The sequence below is a fragment of the Myotis brandtii genome, unplaced genomic scaffold, assembly GCF_000412655.1.
Source record: "Myotis brandtii unplaced genomic scaffold, ASM41265v1 scaffold208, whole genome shotgun sequence".
NCBI classification, from domain to species: domain Eukaryota; kingdom Metazoa; phylum Chordata; class Mammalia; order Chiroptera; family Vespertilionidae; genus Myotis; species Myotis brandtii.
The window spans coordinates 4357603-4380979 of record NW_005357764.1 but is presented as its reverse complement, the minus strand read 5'-3'; the positions used below and the strand labels follow the sequence as shown (position 1 = coordinate 4380979).

The 23377-nt window shown below is 39.6% G+C and overlaps 1 protein-coding gene and 1 pseudogene across 1 annotated transcript in view; both read left to right on the top strand.

Moving 5' to 3' along the window:
- MEIKIN (meiotic kinetochore factor) overlaps positions 1–18757 on the top strand; it is a 33375-nt gene extending 14618 nt beyond the window's left edge. Inside the window, exons 8-11 of the mRNA XM_014539172.1 lie at positions 8628–8708; positions 9330–9449; positions 17830–17953; positions 18702–18757. Of these exons, the coding sequence (XP_014394658.1) occupies positions 8628–8708; positions 9330–9449; positions 17830–17953; positions 18702–18757 (381 nt within the window). The remainder of the gene's footprint in view (positions 1–8627; positions 8709–9329; positions 9450–17829; positions 17954–18701) is intronic.
- On the top strand, positions 10329–12221 carry LOC102241027 (annotated as a pseudogene).
- Positions 18758–23377: the final 4620 nt, after the last annotated feature.

The following is a 23377-nucleotide window of genomic DNA, read 5'->3' as shown; positions in this document are numbered from 1 at the left end:
GGGAACGTTGGCTTCCTCCGTCACTGAAGCAAGCAAGCCTCATGTTCGCTTCAAGCTGCCTGGCTGTCGGCCGCCATCTTGGCTGGCAGTTAATTTGCATATCGCCCTGATTAGCCAATGGGAAGGGTAGCGGAGGTACGGCTAATTACCATGTTTCTCTTTTATTAGATAGGATTATTGTTACATGAGTATATAACATATATAAGTTTAATGGAAGTTAATTAAAATTTATAATTTTTCCAACTTCATTTTGGATAATTGGATGTCTATTAATCATTAAATCAATACGACATTTGCTATAGCCAGAGCAGTGCTTTAGGCTGAGGAATACGTGTGAATTACTATATTAGGCCTGGAATCTACAGGTCTTTGGACTTTATTTAGATAAGCAGGAGCTACTGTCTACATGGCTACTCTATGCTAAGCATTATTCTAAGCACTTTTCATTAATTATATCTCTATTTATGCATTCCTATCAGGTAAGCTTTTTGTTTGCTTGCTTTGTTTTTACCTTTTTATAGCTGAGAAAAATGAGGTTTACATGTTAACCAATATGTTTAAGAAGCTGTGGCAGGTCTTTCTGGATCTAAAACCTGTACTCTTTCCATAATGTCATTGTATACAGTGACTAGGATATAGGGAGGACAAGAAATATGCATGAACTCAAGATAATTTTGCCTATAAAGTTCATGGATTGAATATAGAGGATGAAGGAGTGAGAGGCATCAACAAAGACTGTTAGATTTCTGTCTTAAGCAGCTTTGGTGAATAAAAGTGCTATTTAATGTGATAGGAAAGGCAAGAGGTCTGAGGACACACAAAGATGAAAATGTTGGAAGAGCCATTGGCTATAAATGTGTAAGCCAGGAAAACAGAAGAGGAGTGTATAATATTATAGATATGATTAAGTTCATGGAAATGGATAAAATCACCTGAGAAAGAATATAGAGTTCATAAGAGAAAGAAGTCCAAGATCAATCCTTGGAAAAATCTACATTCAGGTAGAAAAGGAAGAGTGAACAGAGAGGAGGAAAATAAGCAGAATATGGTATCATAGAAGCCAAGAAATAGTTTTTCCTGAAAGTGGGAGTAGTCAACAATGTTAAGTGCTACTTGGAGGTCCAGTTTTATAAAAAATTTTGAAAAATTGGAAAACTTCCAATTTCCAGTCCAGTATGTAAATAATTTAGAAGTCACCACTCTGTCCTAACAACAAGTAAAAACCTGAACAAACTGAAAAATCAACAACTCACTTTTTGATCCATCAAATAAGGTCACAGGGCATACTGCTGCACCAAAACTTGGAAAGACAGACAGGTGGATACAGAGATTCACAACTTACTGGTGCAAAAACACATGAACAGAAACCTCCTTGAGAACCAGTGCTGGGGTAGGAAAAACAAAAACATGATTGATAAATTACTGGAAGTTCAGTGTGGACAACTCTGAAAATTAAAAACTTAATACATTGAGGGCCAGTAGTTTTATTGCTAGCTTTACCCAGCGGCCAGATAAATTTCTATTGAAGGAGTACCGAAAACGTTTTACATAAACATTAAAGGCACACTTTAAAATTAAATACCCATTGCATTTTGAAGTTATTTATTACATATTCTTACAAGCTAATATATTTTTTGAAGTATGATACTCTGTAAAACACTGTAATATGAAGCTAGAATTCTCGTGATCCATCCACAATGTATTAAGGGGGCTGGGCCGGTGTGGGTCAGTGTTTGAGTGTTGACCTAGGAACCAAGAGGTCATGGTTTGATTCCTGGTCAGTACACATGCCTGGGTTATGGGCTCAATCGATTGCAGGAGGCAGCCGATCAATGATTCTCTCTCATCATTGATATTTCTATCTCTCCCTCCCTCTCCCTCCCTCTCTGAAATCAATAAAAATATATTAAAGAATATATGTCTGTGACTAATAAGCCTTTGAAATCAATGAGATTTACTCACGTACTCTGCTGGATACTGTGCCAAGGATAGAACCAAGGGCTAGGTTATAAGTTTGCATCTTCAGACATCCGCATTTCTGTGATTGGCACCAATAATGTTACCATTTCTTTAGCTGAGACATCAGAAACATTTTTAACTCTTTCTTCCCCTAATTCTTTCCATAATCAGTTGCCACATTCTCTTCACTCTTCCTCTGAAATAGCTATCTCATCTGTCCATTCCTTCTCCTGTCATTCCTCCAGGTTTGGACTATTGCAGTATCTACCTCACTGGTCTCCTTGCCTTGCATGTCATCTTTCTGATCTATCTCACTCATTAGTGGTCCTCATGGTCCTCATCTTCAGTTTAGAAATCTTTATTGCCCTTACTATCTAATTAATGAATTCCGAATTCCTTACCCTTAGGTTCTTAACTTTTATAGAGTGGTCCCAATCTACCTTTCTGACTTTATAACCCACTTCACTATTTCATGAATGGAAACAGTCCATAATTTTCAAATTTTTTGTCTTTATTAATGCTTTTCCTTATCCCAACTCCGAGCCCTCCTTTCAGTTTTACTCACCCATTAACAACCAACATAAATGCTGTCACTCTCGGGAAATTAGAACTGAAAGTTCGGCTGGAAATATATTTTATTTTTAAATTTGCACTGTTTATTATAAATACCACTCACCACTTAGTTTCTAATATGTACTGATTTATACTGCTATCTTCACACACACACACACACACACACACACACACACACACACACTCCCACACTGTTTAGCAGTCATTTATTCAATAAATATTGCTACACGTAGTGCAATGCTCTGGTCACTCAGATTTGTGAGAAGGTTGAGACATTCTTAATAAAACAGCAACAATGTAAGGCAATAAATAATTCACTGAGAAAATGTAATATAGCCCTGCTGGTGTGGCTCAGTGGTTGAGCATGGACCTATGAACCAGGAGTTCACGGTTCAATTCCCTGTCAGGGCACATGCCAGGTTGCAGGCTTGATCCCCTGTAGGGAGCATGCAGGAGGCACCAATCGATGATGAATCAATGATGTTTCTCTCTCATCAATGTTTCTATCTCTATCCCTCTCCCTTCTCTCTCTCTCAAATCAATAAAAACATATTTTAAAAAAACTTAAGGAGGAACCAGTCATTAGGTGCCCTTCACACTTTTGTGAGTTGTACCTCCCAGAGCTTAACAATGAGAGAGAAACATCAATGATGAGAGAGAATCATTGATTGGCTGTCTTCTGCATGTCTCCCACTGGGGATCGAGCCCACAACCTGGGTATGTGCCCTGACCGGGAATCTAACCATGATCTCCTGGTTCATAGGTCGACACTCAATCACTGAGCCATGCAGTTAGGCTATTCTGTTTTTCTTAACAGAGCCTGCCCTCAGGAGAAAGTATTTCACTAGAGCCTAAGTTGCTAGGGTATCATCAGAGCCTAACCCTTCTAGGAGAAGGAAAATAACCAGTTCTATCCTCCCAAGTGGGGGAAGGAAAATACTCAACTCTAGCTCCCTCTAGCCTTCCACATTGGGAAAAAGGAAATACATAACTTCAGTCTCCTCTAGCCATGCTGTCCCACTTAAGGGGAGAAAAAACAGACACACTGGTGAAGTTCACAGTCAAGGGGTACAAGCTAGACAAAAAACTAAGACCTAATCGCAAAACTATAGACTGCTTCCTGGCCCCCCAAATCTTACACTACTAAAGGCCTATTCACCACAGTTCCTATTACCCAGTACATCATGCCCACTTTTTAGCAAATAATTACAAGGCATGCTAAAGGTAAAAAAACAAACAAACATAAAACCCACACAGTTTGAAGAGACTGGACAACATCAGATCCAGAGTTATCAGTAATGTTAGAATTATCAGAAAATAAATTTAAAATAAATATGATTATTATACTAAGGGCATTGTAGAAAAAAGTAACCAACATCCAAGAACAGATAGATGGATAGTATGAGCAGAGAGATGGAAATTCTAGGAAAGAATCAAAAAAATAAATTATAGAGATCAAAAACAAAAAAGAAGAAATTCTAGATATTAAAAACATTATAGCAGCAATGAAGAATGCCTTTGATGGACTCATTAATGGATTAAACACAGCTGAGGAAAGAATATTTGAGTTTTAGGAAAGAGAAAAGGATAAGAAAGTAATTATAAAGAGAATGGGATAAAAAAAGTACTTATGATGGATGGTGGTAGAAAAGGAAGGAATATGACAGGAGAAGGATCGTGGATGATGATTATTGCATAATGAAGACATATTTAATGTTTTCTCTAAGACTTAGTTTTAAATATTGAGCCATAGATAGATCTAATTATCATTTGTTTTCTTTTAACAGAACACTTTTTGGGAGATGTTGCCTTAAATGTGGTAGGGAAATTTTTTGAGCTGAGTATATTGAAAACCATTTTGTTTTGCAACATATTTTTTCCTTAAATATTGTATAGAAAATCATACTTAAAATTTTTTTTTATTGATTTCAGAAAAGAAGGGAGAGGAAGATAGAAACATCAATAATGTGAGAGAATCATTGATCAGCTGCCTCCTGCACGCCCCTTACTGGGGATGGAGTCCTCAAACCAGGCATGTGCCCTGCCTGGGAATCGAACCGTGACCTCCTGATTCATAGGTCAATGCTCAACCACTAAACCACACCAGCCAGGCTAGAAAATCTTAAATTTAAAAAAAAGATTTTGTTTAAAACTTTTTTCAAATTGAGAGGATAGATAATAGGATAATATATATCTTAATTGTAACAATTATAACATATACTAGAGGCCCGCACCCTCTCGCAATCTGGGACCCCTCGGGGATGTCTGGCAGTCCCGCTGTGGGATCGGGCCTAAACTGACAGTCGGACATCCCTCTTGCAATCCAGGACTGCTGGCTCCTAACCCCTCTCCTGCCTTCCTGCCTGATCGCCCCTAACCATTCGCCTGCCTGCCTGATCACCCCTAACTGCTCTCCTGCCTGCCTGATTGCCCCTAACCACTGCGGCTTCGTCCGGAAGGATGTCCAGAAGGCCATTTGGCTTTCCAGTCTAATTAGCATATTACACTTTTATTATTATAGCTTACAACAAAAATAAGACATCTGAGAAGTGCTACACATTTTTTATAGCCTGTGGATGGTATTTCATGATTATGAATTTGTTTCAGCCTGGAAAAGATCCTGAACCTAGAGACACAAATTTTCAAACAAAGTTAAGCTCTCTTCTAAAAATCAAGGTTCCATCATCTCAACAGAGGTCTGTTCTTGAAAGCAATGCAGGTGGTAAATCAGTTACCAAAGTTCTGCTGTCTCAGCCGCTGGAACCTGCATTGGTAAGCACTAGTCTTTTACTATTTCCTGAAAAAACTATGAAAAGAAAATGTACTTATTGGGATTTAGATATGCATAATTTCTTAACAAATCTAGGGGGAAATGCAGAGGTGCTATACTTACAGCTGTATACAGGTAAATGTTTTGTAATTGGACTGATAGTTGACAATTATGTCACTTGGTACAAAAGTATTCAGACAGAATTAAGAGTTCATATGGTGTGTTGGAGCAGGTAATACATGAGAAATGAAAGCAGCGAGGAAGCAGGATTGGGCAGGAGTAGCCTCAGTCTCTTTTTTAATGCCAGAATTTCATGGTTTTATTAACACAAATACAATGTGCACACAATCTGTCTATTCATTTTCTTCACTGCACAGTCTGGCATTAGATTGGTGACTCTGATGGCCAGCTGGGCTGCTCTCCACAGTAGCTTTGCGGTTCTTAGAGTAGATGCTGTGAGCAGTCTCAGCACAGTGAGATTTGTTGCACATCAGCAGCACTTCAAGCTCCTTGATGTGGTGGACCAGGAAGCCACTTGGCAGCATGTACTTTGTTTTCTTGTTGCTCCCATAACCACGGGCATCAAGATCGGGCCCTTGAATCTTCTCTGCACCCTATTGTCAATGCATCTAGTTTTCCATCAATTACGCTTAATTTTGACATATCGGTATGACTGGTGCTGGATGAACTTCTTGGTCCTCTTTTTGGTGGTCTTGGTTTTCACAGGGGCCTAAGGGCAGCCATGGTGCTGAGTAGGAGATGGCTGCCACTTCCGTAGGCAGTACTGAGGAAGAGAACCCCAATCTTCACTGCAGATCTGATAGAAGCTCTCCCAGTGGGGAGGTCTGGAGCAAAGATTGCCGTTATAGGAATCTTATGTTGGGCTTTTGTGCTCAGACGTTGGCTGAGGTTTGCCTGAAAAGATAATGGCCTCAGCCCGAAAACTGAAGCAGATCCTAAATATGCTGTCGCTGGGGACTAAGAGCTAGCTGCACTCCTTGCAGTGGACTGAGAGCTAGCTGCACCCCTTGCAGTGGACTGAGAGCTAGCTGCACCCCTTGCAGTGGACTGAGAGCTAGCTGCACCCCTTGCAGTGGACTGAGAGCTAGCTGCACCCCTTGCAGTGGACTGAGAGCTAGCTGCACCCCTTGCAGTGGACTGAGAGCTAGCTGCACTCCTTGCAGTGGACCAGCAGGTTCTTTGTTAAAGGTCTGAGCAGAGCACCTGCATGGCTGCCACAGTAATAGTAATAACAGTTATCATTGAGTATCTCCTACTCTCCAAGCACCAGAGGTTCTCTATACATGTTTTATTTGTAACCTTTGCACGGTAGTCCCTAGGGGTAGAATAATCCTTATTGTTCAGATGAAGAAATTAAAAGATTATATAGCTAATAAATTAGAGAGCTGTCATATTCAGTGTACCAGGTAAATATGCTCATAACATTTTTGTTCTTATTGTTTTTTAAACATTTATATACGTATATGTATATTATTTTTTATTAATTTAAAAGAGAAAGGGAGAGGGAGAGGGAGATAGAAACATGAATGATGAGAGAGAATCATTGATTGGCTGCCTCCTGTACGCCCCCCCTACTGGGGATCAAGCCTGAAACCTGGGCATGTGCCCTGACCAGAAATCGAACCATGACCTCCTGGTTCATGGGTCAACGTTCAATCACTGAACAACACCAGCTGGGCTTGTTCTTATTATTTTGATAAAAAAAATTTCTAATGAACTATTCCAGATTATATCTTGAACAAACAACTATTTTCAGAGTGTTATTTTTTTCCCCCCTGTTAACCCTCTCTCAAGGATATTTTTCCATTGATTTTTAGAGAGAGTAGAAGGGAGGGGGGCAGGGGATAAGTGAGAGAGAAGCATCGATGTGAGAGAGACACATCGATTGGTTGCCTCCTGCTCCCATCCTGACTGGGCCTGGGGATTAAACCTGCAACCCAGGTATATGCCCTTTACTGGAATCAAATCCAAAACCTTCCAATGCATGGGCCAACACTCTAACCACTGAGCCATGCTGGCAGTTTCAGAGATTTTTAATCCTGAAAGAAAGCAAAGAGGAAATAAAGGAAAAATAAATCTAATAAACTTTCCTATGCTGTTCAAGTTTTAACTCTGAGTTTGTGTTCCAGACTTGGCAGCATATAATAGACACCTATTCAGACATTTATCTGAGGGATATGGTTGTTTCATGGAATCTAAGAATTGAAACGCAGTTGATGGCTAGAAAGGAAGCTTCCTATCTTCTCTCTTTTTGACTCTATCACTGTTTCTTTGTCTTTGCTCTCCCTGGTTTTGTCTCTCAGTCTCAAGCTCTGTCTCTCTTTCCTCCCAGTCTCTGTTTTGATCTCTCTGTATGTGTTCTTTTCTGTCTCTGACTCTTTCTTTTACTATCAGTCTCAGTTTTTCTGCTTAGTCTCTGTTCTCTGTCTTATCTGCTGTTCTTCTCCCTCCCTCTCTCCTCTTAATCTTCTTTTATTTTTCTTTCTCTCTTTTATCTCCCCATCCTCTCTATCTCTTCTTCTCTAATCCCCATCTCTTAATTCTCCCCTTCTTCCTTCCCTCCTCCTCCTCCTCCTCCTCCTCTTTTTTCTCTCTTTTTTTCTTTCCTTCCTCCCCTCTCTCTCTCTATCCTTCTCTCTAACAGTCCTTCCCTCTCTTTCTTAAACTCTTTAGCCTCTAATCCTGTTTCTTTCTCTTCTCTGTCTCTCACTCTTAATTTGTCTCTTTGCCTCTGCATCTTCAAGAAATAGAAAAAGAAAAAAAAGAAATAGAAAATTAGTCTGTATCCTACTTTGTACTTTCTTTAACTTTGATGTTCCATAAGTGAAAGTATCTATATGCATTCAAATGTGTGTATTTTAAATCAAGTATCCTTGCTACATGTTTTAACAGCTTCAGAAATAATTTATAATCCCTTTCCATAAATTCCAGTATATAATAGGAATTAAACAAATGCTATAAGTAAAATATCTTTCTTAGGAGTTAACAAAGATAATCAAAGCACCATTTCATAATTGAAAACTTTAATTAGCTTTTCTTCCTAAATTAGTAGTGATTTCAACCAAAGTATTCTCAAATAGTTGTTGCACCACATAAAGTTTTTTTGGGACTTGTTTGACCTAGCTCAGGCCAGAAAATTCTTTAGTTACCTGTCTAATGGTTTAAAAATATAATTAGCAGATTAAATTTTTATTAGTATAATATATTATGATTTAGTCTACTAATTTTAAATTGCGTTTTTACAGTATTAAAGTAGTTTATTTCTTCCTGCTATTCAATCTCCTATTTCACAAAACATTGATAGAACACAAACCCCACTATTCTTGGTAAGAAAAGCAGAGGCCTGTTAACAAGTACTCCGACTTCGCAAACAGCTGGTTTAGAGGTAAGTATTAGTATTTGCACATGTAGAATCTATTTTCTTGCTCCCCTTTATTCTGTTTCTGTCACCCCAGGGGGATATTGCACACAGACAATAGTATTTTTATTTTGCCGTTGCACAAGCATACTTTCCTTGGAAGTATTCTATATATTGCTATACGTAAAGTAAAGAAGATTAGAATACTGTACCACCAACCTGTATTGATCTCTCTCTCTGTCTCTGACTCTGTTTCTTTGACTGTCTATTTCAGTCTTTTGGCTCACAGAAAGGGTAGATGGATTTCAATTAATAGGCCCCTTATGAATATTAATTGGATGAAGAATAAGAAAAAAATTACACGATACTGAAGCTAATAAAATACCTATTTAAATAATAACTTGAAAGCTAAAGAGTATTATAATCTTCTTTATAAATTGATTTCTCCCCAGTTGAGCATGCATCGTTTGGAGAACTATTTCCAAACTGTCAGCAGTTATATTAACTCAGATAAGATTGTTCATATGTCAAGTTCTATGTCACAAAGCTTCTAATGAAATAGTATGTTTCAATTTTCCTTTAATTATTTAAAAATAACTGGTTTTGCAACATTTAACTTGTACAAAAGAGTAATATATTCTTTTGTAGATTGATCTGTCCTCAGTACAAAAATCATCTTTGGACGAACTATTTCCAAATGTCAGCAGCTGTGTTAATTCAGATGAAATTGTTCCTGTGTCAAGTTCCCAGGAAAATTCTTCAAATGAGGTAGTATTTCAATTTCCCCTTCAAATACCAAAAGAAATACTTACTGTTATATTAGATACTTTGTTTATGAGACTTTAAAAAATCTGTAACTCAGTTAAGGTTAATATCAAGTACATGTGGAGTAAGTTTTCAGTTACAATTCCAAAGAAAGGATATTAGGCTGCCACAGCCAAAACATTTTGCGTCCTCAGGACCAAGGGGTATTAAACAACCAGAAGAAACAATATTAATCTACTTTGATCCAAAACTCAGCTTTTGTCTTTACATATAAATTGTGGTCACCAACTTCATTATGTTATTTGAAAGTACTATGCTTTGTTAATAAATACATTAAACTCATTTTTCTAAGAGCCATGGGGGTGCGGGTAGAGTAGAGAGAGGGGATGAATAGAAAAAGAGAGAGGTGGAGAGAGAAAGAGTCAGAGAGAAGAGGAAGAGATACAGAGAGAAAGACAGTAGGACGGGACGGAGGCAGAGAGAAAAAGAAATAAAGAGGGAAAACTTTAGGGTTGTGTAGTGGTTCAGTGTAGCCAGACCTCTCAGTCTCACCCTGGGGTGAGAGTGGGGGATCCAGGTGATGAGGAGAAAACTAGAGATGAGTTTGTAAAGATAAACCAGGGCCAAGAGAGTAATGGATCTTGTAATATATATTAAAATTTTTGGATTTTTTTTTCCTGAGGGGAGCCAATAAAGGATTATGAAAAGGAAATGATATCGAATGTTCTTGTATAAAGTTTATTCTGGATCCAGAGGCAGAGAACAGATTGTAAAAGGCTGAGACTAGAGGCAATTAGAGGGATAATAACAAAGAACAGAGCAGATATAAATAAAATAGAGATGCCCTGGGTGCTCTGTCGGAACGGGTGACATGCTGGGGGGATGCACTCTATGAAGGCTCTGCAGAATGCGCTGAGCAGGGCCAGCAGTCACTGCTGGAGGGGAGGCTGGGGTCATCTGAGCCAGAGCCCCCTCCTTGGCAGGGCATCTGGCACCATCTCCGTGAGGCCGCAGTGCAGGGCAGGGAGATGATGCATAGCCACCAGCTGCAGCACCAGGATTAGTAAGGCTTGCGGGACAGTGATTCGTCAGAGAGTGGCATGCTGTCCAGCTTGGGTGATCTGCTCTTCTACACTGTTGCTGAGGGACAGGAATGAATCCCTGTCCACAAGTTCACTACTGCACTGAAGGCTACTGGACTGCAGACATCAGATCCCTGGCTCTGGGATTGCATGAGCCAGATGTGCCCCATGGTTCTAGAGTCCAACAGTGGTGGCCTCTTGGACCGAGATCTCTTCCAAAAGTGTGTGAGCAGCAACATTGTGCTCCTGACCCAGGCATTCTGAAAGAAGTTTGTCATTCCTGATTTTGAGGAGTTCACCTGCCATGTGGATCGCATCTTTGAGGATGCCAGAGAGTTCACTGGAGACAAAGTGGCAGCCTACATCCCTCAGCTGGCTAAGTCCATCCAGACCTGTGGGACGTCTCCCTGTGTACTATGGATGGTCAGCGGCAGTGATTCGTCAGAGGGTGGCATCCGTTGGCCACACAAAGATCCCCTTCTGCCTCCAGTCCTGTGTCAAGCCCCTCACCTAAGCCATCTAGGCACTGACTATGTGCACAAGTTTGGGAGCAAGGAGCCCAGTGGCCTGCGCTACAACAAGCTCTCCCTCAATGAGGGAAGAATCTCCCATAACCCCATGGTCAATACTGGAGCCATTGTCATAAGCTCCCTGATCAATATGGACTGTAACAAAGCAGAGAAGTTTGATTTTGTGTTGCAAGATCTGAACAAAATGGCTAGAAATGAATACGTGGGTTTCAGCAATGCCACATTCCAGTCAGAGAAGGAAATGGGATCAGAATTATGCCATCAGCTATTATCTAAAGGAAAAGAAGTGCTTTCCTAAGGGGGTAGACATGATAGCTGCCCTCGATCTCTACTTCCAGCTGTGCTCCGTGGAGGCAACCTATGAAACAGGCAGTGTCATGGCAGCCACCCTGACCAATGGTTGGATCTGGCCCATCACAGGTGAGAGCATGCTGAGCGCTGAAGCAGTGTGCAACACCCTCAGCCTCCTGCACTCCTGCGGCATGTATGACTTCTCAGGCCAGTTTTCCTTCCGCGTGGGCCTGCCAGCCAAGTCAGCTGTGTCAAGAGCCATCCTCCTGATGGTACGCAATGTCATGGGAATGATGTGTCTCTCACCTCCACTGGACAAGCTGGAGAACTGCCATAGGGGCATCAGTTTCTGCCAGAAGTTGATGTCTCTCTTCAATTTCCACAACTATGACAACCTGAGGCACTGTGCTTGGAAGTTAGACCCATGGTGTGTAAAGGGGAGAAGTTAGGAACAAGACTGTGGTAAACCTGTTATTTGCTGCCTATAATGGGGCTGTCTCAGCTTTTTGAAGGTTTGCCTGTCAGCCATGGACATGGAACAGAAAGGCTATGACTCCCGCACAGCCCTGCATGTTGCTGCAGCTGAAGGACACATTGAAGTTGTTAAATTTCTGATTGATGCTTGAAAAATGAATCCTTTTGTCAAGGACAGGTGGGGCAACATTCCCCTGGACGATGCTGTGCAGTTCAATCACCTGGAGGTAGTAAACTGCTTCAAGAGTACCAGGACTCCTACACACCATCTGAGAACCAGGCTGAAGTAGCAGCTGAAGCTCTGTCTAAAGAGAACTTAGAGAGCATGGTGTGAGCATGGAGCACGCACGGTCCCTGCTCAAGAAAAAAGCACAATCTAGCCACACATTTAAGCCATAACCACCAAACACATGCTATGGAGGGCTGCACTGCTTCAGTACAGACCAAGACAAGCCAGCACTTTCTGTGAAAGTCAAAATACCCCATTTATTTTGGCAGGGTAAAGACAGAGAGACACACACTTTGGTGAAGGGGCTTTAGCCACCATGCACGTGTATGTATCCACAGAGCTAGGCACTGGTTTTTGTTGTCTGGAGAGCTCTGCCTCCCTTGGCCAGGAAACAGAAATTTTATAGACAGAGTATTCCTCTGTCTATAAAATAAACTTTAATTAAGTTTATAAACTTTAATAAAAAGTAAATAAACTTTAATTACACAAATTAATAAATAAATAAATGAAATAGAGTAAAAAGGAAAAGGAAAATATCAATGAAACTAAGAGCTACTTTTTGGAAGGATAAACAATATATACAAACCTTGAGCAAGACTTAATAATAAATAGAGGACTCAAATAAATAAATTTGGAAATGAAAAAGGAGACATTACAACTGATACCACAGAAACACAAAGGATTATAAGAGACTATGAACAATTATACATCCAAAACTGGACAACCTAGAAGGAATGGATAAATTCTTAGAAACATATAGCCTACCAAGACTGAATCATGAGGAAATAGAAAATCTGAACAGAACAATAATGAGTAAGGAGATTTAATCAATAATCAAATCTCCCAACAAACAAAAAATAGCTTCACTGGTGAATCCTAACAAACATTTAAAATAGAAAGAATACTCATCCTTCTCAAACTCTACTAAAAGCTAAAAGAGAACACTCCCCAAATCATTTTACAATGGCAGTGTTACCGTGACGACAAAACCAGACGTGGACCCCACAAGAAAAGAAAATTACAGATAAATAACCCTTTTGAATATAGATGCAAAAATTCTAAACAAAGCCCTAACCGGTTTGGCTCAGTGGGTAGAGCATCTGCTTGCGGACTAAAGGGTCCCAGGTTCGATTCCTGTCAAGGGCATGTACCGTGGTTGTGGGCACATCCCCAGTAGGAGGTGTGCAGGAGGCAGCTGATCAATGTTTCTCTCTCATAGATGTTTCTAACTCCCTATCCTTCTCCCTTCCTCTCTGTAAAAAAATCAATAAAATATATTTTTAAAAAAATTCTAAACAAAATGGTAGGAAACCAATTTCAATAATATATTAAAAGGTTCATACACCATGATCAAGTTGGATTTATTCCAGGGATGCAAGGATGGTTCAACATTCACAAATCACAAGATGTGGTATATCACATTAACAAAATCAAGGATAAAAATCATGTGATAATCTCAATAAATGCAGAAAAAGCAGCCCTAGCTGGTTTGGCTCAGTGAATAGAACGTCGGCCTGCAGACCAAAGGGTCCCAAGTTCAATTCTTGTCAAGGGCACGTACTTGGTTGCAGGCTCCTCTCTGTCCCAGGCCCTGGTTGGGGCTCATGCAGAAGGCAAACTATTTGATGTGTTTCTCTCACATCAATATTTCTCTCTGTCTTTCCTTCTCTCTGCCACTCCCTCTAAAAATCAATGGAAAAATATCCTCAGGTGAGGATTAAAAAAAAAAATTAGGAGGACAGTTTAAGGGAGCTTTGGGACAACTTGAAAGGTAACAACATATGTATCATAGGAGTACCAGAAGTAGAAGAAAGTGAGCAAGGCAAAGGGAACTTGCTTGAAAAAGTAATGACAGCCGAAACCGGTTTGGCTCAGTGGATAGAGCATCGGCCTGCGGACTGAAAGGTCCCAGGTTCGATTCCGGTCAAGGGCATGTACCTTGGTTGCGGGCATATCCCCAGTAGGAGATGTGCAGGAGGCAGCTGATCGATGTTTCTCTCTCATCGATGTTTCTAACTCTCTATCTCTCTCCCTTCCTCTCTGTAAAAAAAAAAAAAAAAAGTAATGACAGAAAACTTCCCTAACCCAGTGAAGGAAAAAGTCACACACATGTTCAGGAAGCACAGAGAGTCCCAGACAAGATGAACCCAAAGAGACCCACACCAAGACACATCATAATTAAAATGCCAATAATTGCCCTGGCTGATGTGGTTCAGTAATTAGAGTATTGGCCGGCACACTAAAGGGTTGTGGGTTTGGTTCCTGGTGAAGGGCACATACCTCGGTTTCAGGTTTGCTCCCTGCCCCCTATTGGGGCACATGTGGGAGGTAACCAGTGGATGTGTCTCTCTCTCTCACATTGATGTTTCTCTCTTTCTTTCCCTCTCTCTCTTTCTCTCTCTGTCTCTCTCTCTCTCTCCCTCCCTCCCTTCTACTCTGTCTGAAAAAGCAATGGAAAAAATATTCTCAGATGAGAATTAAATAAATAAATAAATAAATAAATAAATGGCATCCAGATTGGAAAGGAGGATGTAAAACTGTCATTATTCACAGGTGACTTGATATTATATATAGAAAAGCCTAAAGAATCCACAAAAAAACCTACTAGATTTAATAAGTGAATTTGGCCCTAGACAGTTTGGCTCAGTGGATAGAGCATCGGCCTGTGAACTGAAGGGTCCCAGATTCAATTCTGATCAAGAGCATGTACCTTGGTTGTGGGCTTCTCCCCCACCCAGGCCAATAACCCGATGTGTTTCTCTCACATCGACATTTCACTCTGTTTTTCCCCCTCTCTTCCACTCTCTCTAAAAATCAATGGAAAAATATCCTCGGGTGAGGGTTAATAACAAATAAATAAAAGTAAATGAATTTGGTAAAGCAGCAGATATAAAATTAACACCCAGAAATTGGTGTATTTTTTATGCACCAATAATGAACTCTCAGAAAGAGAAACCACGAAAAACAATCCCATTTACCACTGCAACAACAACAATAAAAAGATACCTAGAAATAAACTTAACCAAGAAGGTAAAAGACCTATATTCAGAAAACTATAGGTCACTGAAAAAAGAAATAGAGGAAGATACAAACAAGTGGAAGCACATACCATGTTCATGAGTTGGAAGAAATAATGTCATTAAAATATTCATACTACCCAAAGCAATCTATAAACTCAACACTGTCTCTATAAAATACTAATAGCATATCTCACAGATCTAGAAAAAATACTCCAAAAATTTATATGGAACAACAACAACAAAAAACCCCAAATAGCCTCAGCAATCTTGGGAAAGAAGAATAAAGTTGCAGAGATCACAATACCAGATATCAAATTATACTACAAAGCCATTGTAACCAAAATAGCTGGGTGGCACAAGAACATGCATATAAATTAATGGAACCAAACAGAGAATCCAGAAATCAATCCAAGCCATTACACTCAATTAATATTTGACAAAGGAGGGAAAATAGCAACTAGACCATGACTTTACACTATACACAAGAATAAACTCAAAATGGATAAAAGACTTAAATGTAAGTTGTGAAACCATAAAAATCCAAGAAGAAAACATAGGCAGTAAAATCTCAGACATCTCTCAGAGCAATATTCTTGCCAATATGTCCCCAAGGGGAAGGGAAAGAATGGGACAAATGGGACCACATTAGACTCAAAAGCTTCTGCACAGCAAAAACAAAACAAAACAAAAAAACCCCACAAAAAAAACAAAACCATCAACAAAATGAAAAGGGAACCCACTCTATGGGAGAACATATTTGCCAATGATTCATCAGATAAGGAGTTAATCTCCAAAATATATAAAGAACTTATATAACTCAACACCAGGAAGACAAATCTGTATATATAAAAGCCTAAGCGACTGAATGACCGGTCAACCGGTCGCTGTGATGCGCACTGACCACTATGGGCCAGACACTTAATGCAGGAGCTGCCCCCTGGTGGTCAGTGCGCTCCCACAGCCAACCTCCCACAGCCAGCCAACCTCCTGCAGCTAGCCAACCTCCCATGGTCCCTCCGCCCCCGCCACCCGTCGGCCAACCTCCTGTGGTCCCTCCCCCCAGCCAGCCAACCTCCCACGGCCCCTCCCCCAGACTGGCTCCCATTGGCCCCAATCGCCTGCCAGGCTGAGGGACCCTACCTGTGCACAAGTTCGTGCACTGGGCCTCTAGTAATCCTATAAAAAAGGGGGGCAAAGGACCTGAATAGACACTTATCCAAAAAGGACTTGCAGATGGCCAATAGACATATGAAAAAATGCTCAAGGTCACTAATCAGAGATGCCAATTAAAACTACAATAAGGTTTTACCTCACAATGGTCAGAATGGCAACTATCAATAAATTAAAAACAACAAGTGCTGGAGATAATATGGAGAAATGGGAGCCCTAGTGCACTGTTGGTGGGAATGCAGACTGGTGCAGTGACTGTGCAAAGCAATATGAAGTTTCCTCAAAAAAAAAAATTTAAAAAATGAGTTGGGTATTAATCTGGGACCACTTTAGCCCCCTTTAAAGATTCTGGCTTAGTGGTCTCTGTCCTTGTACTTTTAAGGAATCTCAGGTTCAGCATTTCTTTCTTCCTGCTGGCCCATTTATAGTGTCCTTTTTACAGTAGAAGAAATTTCTCTATAGGCTTTATTTTAAATGAGAGGAGCCCTTGATAACTATATGTCTCTATTTTTGTGTTCTAAGAAACAGATATATCATGCCGGAAGCCGGTCCATCCTTGCTGCTTGACACAGTTGCTGCAGGGAAGAAACATCTGCACAGCATATGTTTCAAGGGACCTGGCATATATGGCATACTGTTCTTAATATGTTTGCTCCCCTTCTTAGCGCTATGTGTTTTAACCAAGGTCCCCTCTCCAAGAAAGGTTGTTTCCCCAGGTGGGGATTTTTCCCTGGAGTTAGGGATTAACAGGACTAAGGAAGGGAATAAAACCCCTTAACTAAGTGCCAGGCGGGTAATTAATCACTTTAACTACGAACAATCACGCTTAAGCTACATAATCTTTACTTAGGATAATCTCCTTCAGTTACTTCTTTGTAGCTTAACAGAACAATAGAGTAGTTACCTTGGAATGGAAATAACCTTTGGAATAGAATGGATAGGATTAAAATCAACTGGTATAAATACAGATGTAACAGGAGAATAAAGATAGAACCTGGCTAGAGAACCTCGCTAGGCTGATCAACTGAACACTGCCTCCGTGTTATTCCTTCTTCGCCGACTCCGTCCACACCTATGGGAACCCCTGGACCTGTTGGGCTGGACCCCAACAATTGGCGCCTTCTGAAAGATAAGGTATTTCTTTATTCTAGGGATTGTCTACTTGATAGGAAATTGTCGAAATTACATGATTTGGCAAATCAAGGAAACCTAGTATTTGACTCAGAATTAAATATAAACTGTGTTTTAATTCAGTAAATCATGTAAACACTCTCTCTCACTTTGAAGTGCTTGAATCTCAACTCTATCATGATTTTCTCTTAGTTGTTAAATAAGTTATCCAACCTCTTGAAATCTAAGTTTCCTCATTTTAAAAATGGGGATAATATAATGTGCCTTCCCTGGTTCTTGTGAATATTAAATAAGCAAATGTTTTAAAACCAATCAGTGTCCAGAGTGGATAAGCACTTCATAAGTGCTTTTATTAATATTTATGAAATATGTTTATTAAGATTATTTGCCTTTGAAATAAAATAACATAAATATAGTATCTGGAAGAATTATGCAACGTCTGTTATTCTTTTTCAGGTTCCTTTAAATACATCAGAAATATGTTGTATTATTAGAGCATCACCAGGCACTAGACAAGTGAAAAGTAAAGGTGCTATTGTAAAGAAGAAGAAATATTCTCTTCCTAAAGATATTCCTCAAGGTACTGCAGAAACTACTTTTAAAAAGCTATAAAACACATTTTCATTGTAAATTCCTTATGTACATGGGAAGTTCAGTTATAAATTGCATTCTGAGACTTCTTGCATAAGTGGAAATAGTAAAATTTTAATAGTAAGTTTGGTCAGGTTTCAGAACCTCATTAAAATAATTTTTTTGAAAGCTAAATACTTCATCTTTTGAAAAATTAGCTAATGCCATTGAATTAAAATGTAGTTAAGATGATTCCTCTTATAACTATTTAAAATTTAGTGTTGTTGGGTCTTATTTTTAGTAGCATTATTTTTAAAGATATTGAGATAGTGGTTGAGCACGTTTTCTGTGACAGGCATTGAGCTAAGCACCTTATTATATCTCGTTTATTTCTCACTATGACTTTAAGATAGACAGGATGTGTGCTATTATCCTCACTTTATATATTAAGAATCTGAGGCTTAAAGTAGTATGCAATTTGTCCAAGATCATATTCCTACCAAGTGGTAGAAAGGAGTTCAATCTTTCCATCTAAACTCCAAGGTTAGATTTTTCTGTACTTCCCTCACTGCATATCAGTCCCCATTGATCCTTGTCCCAATTTCTTCCACAGAGCCTGTCCTGAGCACTCCCTAAATCCACAGAGATATTTTTCTTTTCTAAGTTCCTTGAATACTTAATTCAGTGCTACTCATTTGACACTTAATAATTTACTACTCCCTGACATAATTTATATGCTAACTTTTTATGTTCTTTAGGTTATGAAGTTTTCAAGGACAGAGACCACATAATAGACTTCTATTTCTATCTCTGATAATAGCATAGTGGTAAGGAATAGTAGATGTCATATCAGTCAGGGTTCTACCAAAGAAACAGAACTAATAGGATGTAAATACACACTTCAAGGATTTGACTTAGTATCAATTATAAGGTATGGTAAAAACTGTAGGGCAGGATGGAAACTTGGGCAGGAGCTGATGTTGATGCAGTCCTCAGGAGGAATTTCTTCTTCCTTAGAGAAACCTCAGTTTTGCTCTTAAGGCTTTTCAACTGTTTGGATGAGGCCCATACACATTATCAAGGATAATCTCCTTTATTTAAAGTCAGTTATTACAGATGTTAATCACATATACAAAATACCTTTGCAGCAACACCAGCTCCTAAATTAGATTAGTATTTAATATAATTGGGTAGATAGCCTAGCCAAGTTGAAACTACAACTAACCATCTCAGTCCACTCTGTGTCAACTACACATTCATACACATGTCCTTAAATCATATTTAATATCCAAATAAAAACAGTCACAAAGTCATACTTCTATGTCCTAACATAATGTGACTGTCCTACATACAACCAAAAATGTGCTAACTCTTTCCCCAGAACAGGATTCAAAGTCCTTGGGTGATGTTCTTCTCCTTGGTATTCTGTAACTCAAGTACTGTATTATGAAGCTAACTATTATTAATACATCTTATATAGGATGATAGAGTATAAGAGAGGGAAGGAAACAAAGATATTTGCTTAGTCATGTGGTCGTAACTGGTATTTATAACTACCTTTCTCCACTACCCATTCCATATTCCCTCTGCCCTCAATAAGTACCTTAGCTGGTCATGGTTCTTTAACTGGTGGGCGGTGACATAAAATCTTATTTTTGAAGGATCTAGTCATGCTTGGATGGGTTGTAGTTTTCCATTGACCTTAATCACAAGGCATGGTAATACTAAGGGAAGTCCTAAGGGATCTTCTGTATTGCAGACGTACTCTTCCATTGTGGAGTAGTAGTCCAATTTTCCCATGGTATTCAGGATCAGTCACCCCAACCAGTACAGGAACTTTCTTCTTTACTTGTTGACCCAGAGGCATGAGGAGCCTAAAGTGGCCAGTGGCAGTCTTTACTCCCAGTTCAATGGAATTATTGTTGTATCTTCTGGTGAAAGCTTTCCTCCTTTGGAATTAAGGCCTCTAGACCAATAAAGCATAAAGTCATGGGAACAAGAAGCAAAACTTTTACTAGTTAGTCACCAGGGGTAATATTGAATGGTCCCACTTCCAATTCCATCCCCTAAATTTTTGGACCTTTGAATTCTGGTTATGGGATAAATAGCACTGTATATTGGATGCTGATCCAGAGCAATACCTTCTGCCTTCTGGAGAACCTTGCCCCAGTCCTGCAAGGTATTGCTGCCTCACTAGTGCTGTAACTGTCTTCAAAAGACAATCCCATTCTATTAAGCCAGCTGCTTCAGGATGGTGGGGAACATGGTAAGACCAGTGAATTCCGTGAACATGGGCCTATTGCTGCACTTCTTTTGCTCTGAAATGAGTCCCTTGATCAGAAGCAATGCTATGTGGGATGCCATGATGGCAGATAAGGCATTCTGTAAGACCTTGGATGAAGGTTTTGTCAGAAGTTTTGCATGCAGGGAAGGCAAATTACCATCCAGAGTAAGTATCTATCCCAGTAAGAATAATATGTTGCCCCTTCCGTGATGGAAGTGGTCCAGTGTAATCAACCTGCCACCAGGTAGCTGGTTGATCACTTAAAGGAAAGGTGCCTTTTGGGGGATAGGGTATTGGTTTCTGCTGCTGACAGATATAGGATACTCAGCAGTGGGTATAGTCAGGCTGACTTTGGTGAGCAGAAGGTCATGTTGCTGAGCCCATGCATAACTTCTATTGTGGTCATTGGGCAATCACTGGAGCAAAAGGCTAACTGGTATCCACAGAACAAGTCATTGGCTTGTTTATTAAAATTTTTCTCTGCTGAATTCATCCTCTGTTGAGCATTCACATAAGACACATATATTCATGTTTTTTTGCCCATTCAGAGAAGTCGATCCACATGACTTCCATAAATTTCATTGTCATCAATTTTCTAGTCATGTCCCTTCCAAGTCCTGTCCATCCAGCCAAACTATTGGCCATAGTCCATGAATATAATTCTAACAAAGTGAAAAATGAGGTGCACTGTTCTAAGTTCTGTCCCACTGGGAGGATATCTCTTTGCCTGTTTCCTTCAGTGTTGCCCCAAGAAGGAGCTATAGGTACTATAGCTATCTATTTTCAGGTGGTACTTGAATATCATGTAGAACCAAATGTAAACAAAGCCTGTCTTTTCTTTTCCTCAGTCAACTGATTGTAGAGAACTCCCCATAATGCCGTAAGTGCAGACTGAGAAAGAGGTTATGTAACAGGAGTGTGGATATTTGGGCCATTTCCTCATATAACTTATTTATGCCTTTAGGGCCTGCTCAGCCCAATCTCATATATACCATTTGCATTTGATAATGGAGTGTTGCTCTTCACAGCCAACTTTATGGCATGGTACACCAGACAACACTCAATTCATGATGGGCAACTCAGCTCCTGTTATAGCTTGGTGGCCCATAGTTAAGTATTCAGCATCTACTAATGCCCAATAACAGCCAAATACTTTTTCTCAAAAAGAGAGAGTAGTTATCCACAGAGAATGGCAGTGCTTTGCTCCAAAATCCTAAGAACCTGTGCTGTGATTCAACAGGCTCCAAACAGCATCTCTATACACCACTTAACTTCAAGTACAGTTAATTGTATTGGCTGCATCATATGGTACACGTGGCAGAGCATCTTGCACAGTAGCCTGGACCTGTTGCAGAGCCTTCTCTTGTTCTGAGATCCTCTCAAAACCAGCAGCTTTTCAGGTTACTTGGTAAATGGGCCAGAGAACTACACTGAAATGAGGAATATGTGGACTCCAGAATCTAAAAAGGACCCCTAGGCATTGTGCCTCTTTTTTGGTTGCATAAAGGGCCAGATGCAACAACTTATCTTTCACCTTTGGAGGCATATCTCTCATTTCACTGGACTCCAGGAAATTTCACTGAGGTGGACCCAGCAATTCCATTTCCCTGGAACCTGGAGACCTAGTAATTCCACTTCCGGGAGTATATCCAACTATAATATGTACATATGTTCATCAAAAGATCTATACTAGAGTGTTCATAGCAGCACTGTTAATAATAGCCTTAAACTAGAAACTATCTAGCTGCCCACCAACAGTATAATGGATAAGTAAACTGCAGTACGTTCATTCACTGAAGCGCTATATAGCACTGGGAATCAACAATATACAATTGCAATGTACATGCAACAATATTGATGAATGTTACATAAAGAGCCAGGTACAATAAAGTATATTTAATATATTTAGTACAAAACTCGGCAAAGGTAAACTATCATGGGAATCACCATAGTAGATGCCCTTTTTTGGACAGGGATTGCAACTGGAAGGGTTTAAAGAGGGAATTCTAGGGTGCTGGTAGTGTTTTGTTTCATTAGCTGGATGCTAGCTATGTTGGTGTGTTATTTATGAAAACTCATAAAGTTGTACAGTACACATATGTGTACATTTCAGTGTGAATGCTATACTTCAATAAAAAGTTAAAAATAAAAATAGAGAAACTTCTCTTAATTTGATCTTTTTGGCCTGTCATATTGGTTTCTGACATCAGGTAATGTCACAATTCTGGATTTTGCAACAAATCAAAACAAAATGTGTCTGGGAAGATTTTGAGTGTTCAGACCAAAATTTTTAGTTTAATTCTCAGAGACCCATTGATGCATGTTGAACCAATTGTGCCACCTTCTGGCTTCTTCCTAGGCTCTCACCTCATTTAGCAGCCTCCTCGTTTAAGTAATTTCCTTTCAACCCCTGGCCACTTGTCTCTGCCTTTCCTTCAGTAAAAATAGCAAAGCCCCAAGCTAACTAGTGATCATGTTATTTTAAACATGCAGCAGCCTATTTTTAGTCCTGGCATTTAATGTTTTAGCTATTTTGGCAGTAATCTAATCAGCACTACAGGATGAAGCTCACTTTTGATGGACAAGGACCCCTATTCTGTATGGTGTTTGTTCATTGGCTGGCACTGTGCAGATTAAAGGAAAAATGTGGTGAAAGCGAACCACCAGAGGAGTCCAAAAGAGATGTGATAGAGGAGGTTGTATGGGTAAGTTGAGATCCAAGAATGGTGACAACCTGGATAGAGGAGGCCTTAGAAAACATCTAGTCCAAGGTTTCTCTGACCTGTAAATTATACTCTCTCGAACAAGCATGTCAAACTCAAAGGCTAACACGGGCCAAATAAACAAGGTTTAAGTTTATGTGTGCCGCAAAAAAAACAAAAGCTTCAATTTTCATAGAAATGTAGGTTTGTTTCGATAGAGACATGCTGAATACAAAGGGCTGAAATAAATGATTAATTGTTAACATAAAATAATACAACATTTTAATATAAATTAATAATTTTTCTTGAACTTTAACTTACCAGACACTGAATAACTGCACAAATTAATAAGTGCAACACAAATAAACCTATTTTTCTTGTTCTCCGAAAGCGAAATATTTCTTGTTGCGCACAACAAACAAGTCAGTACAAGACTAATGACTAGCCT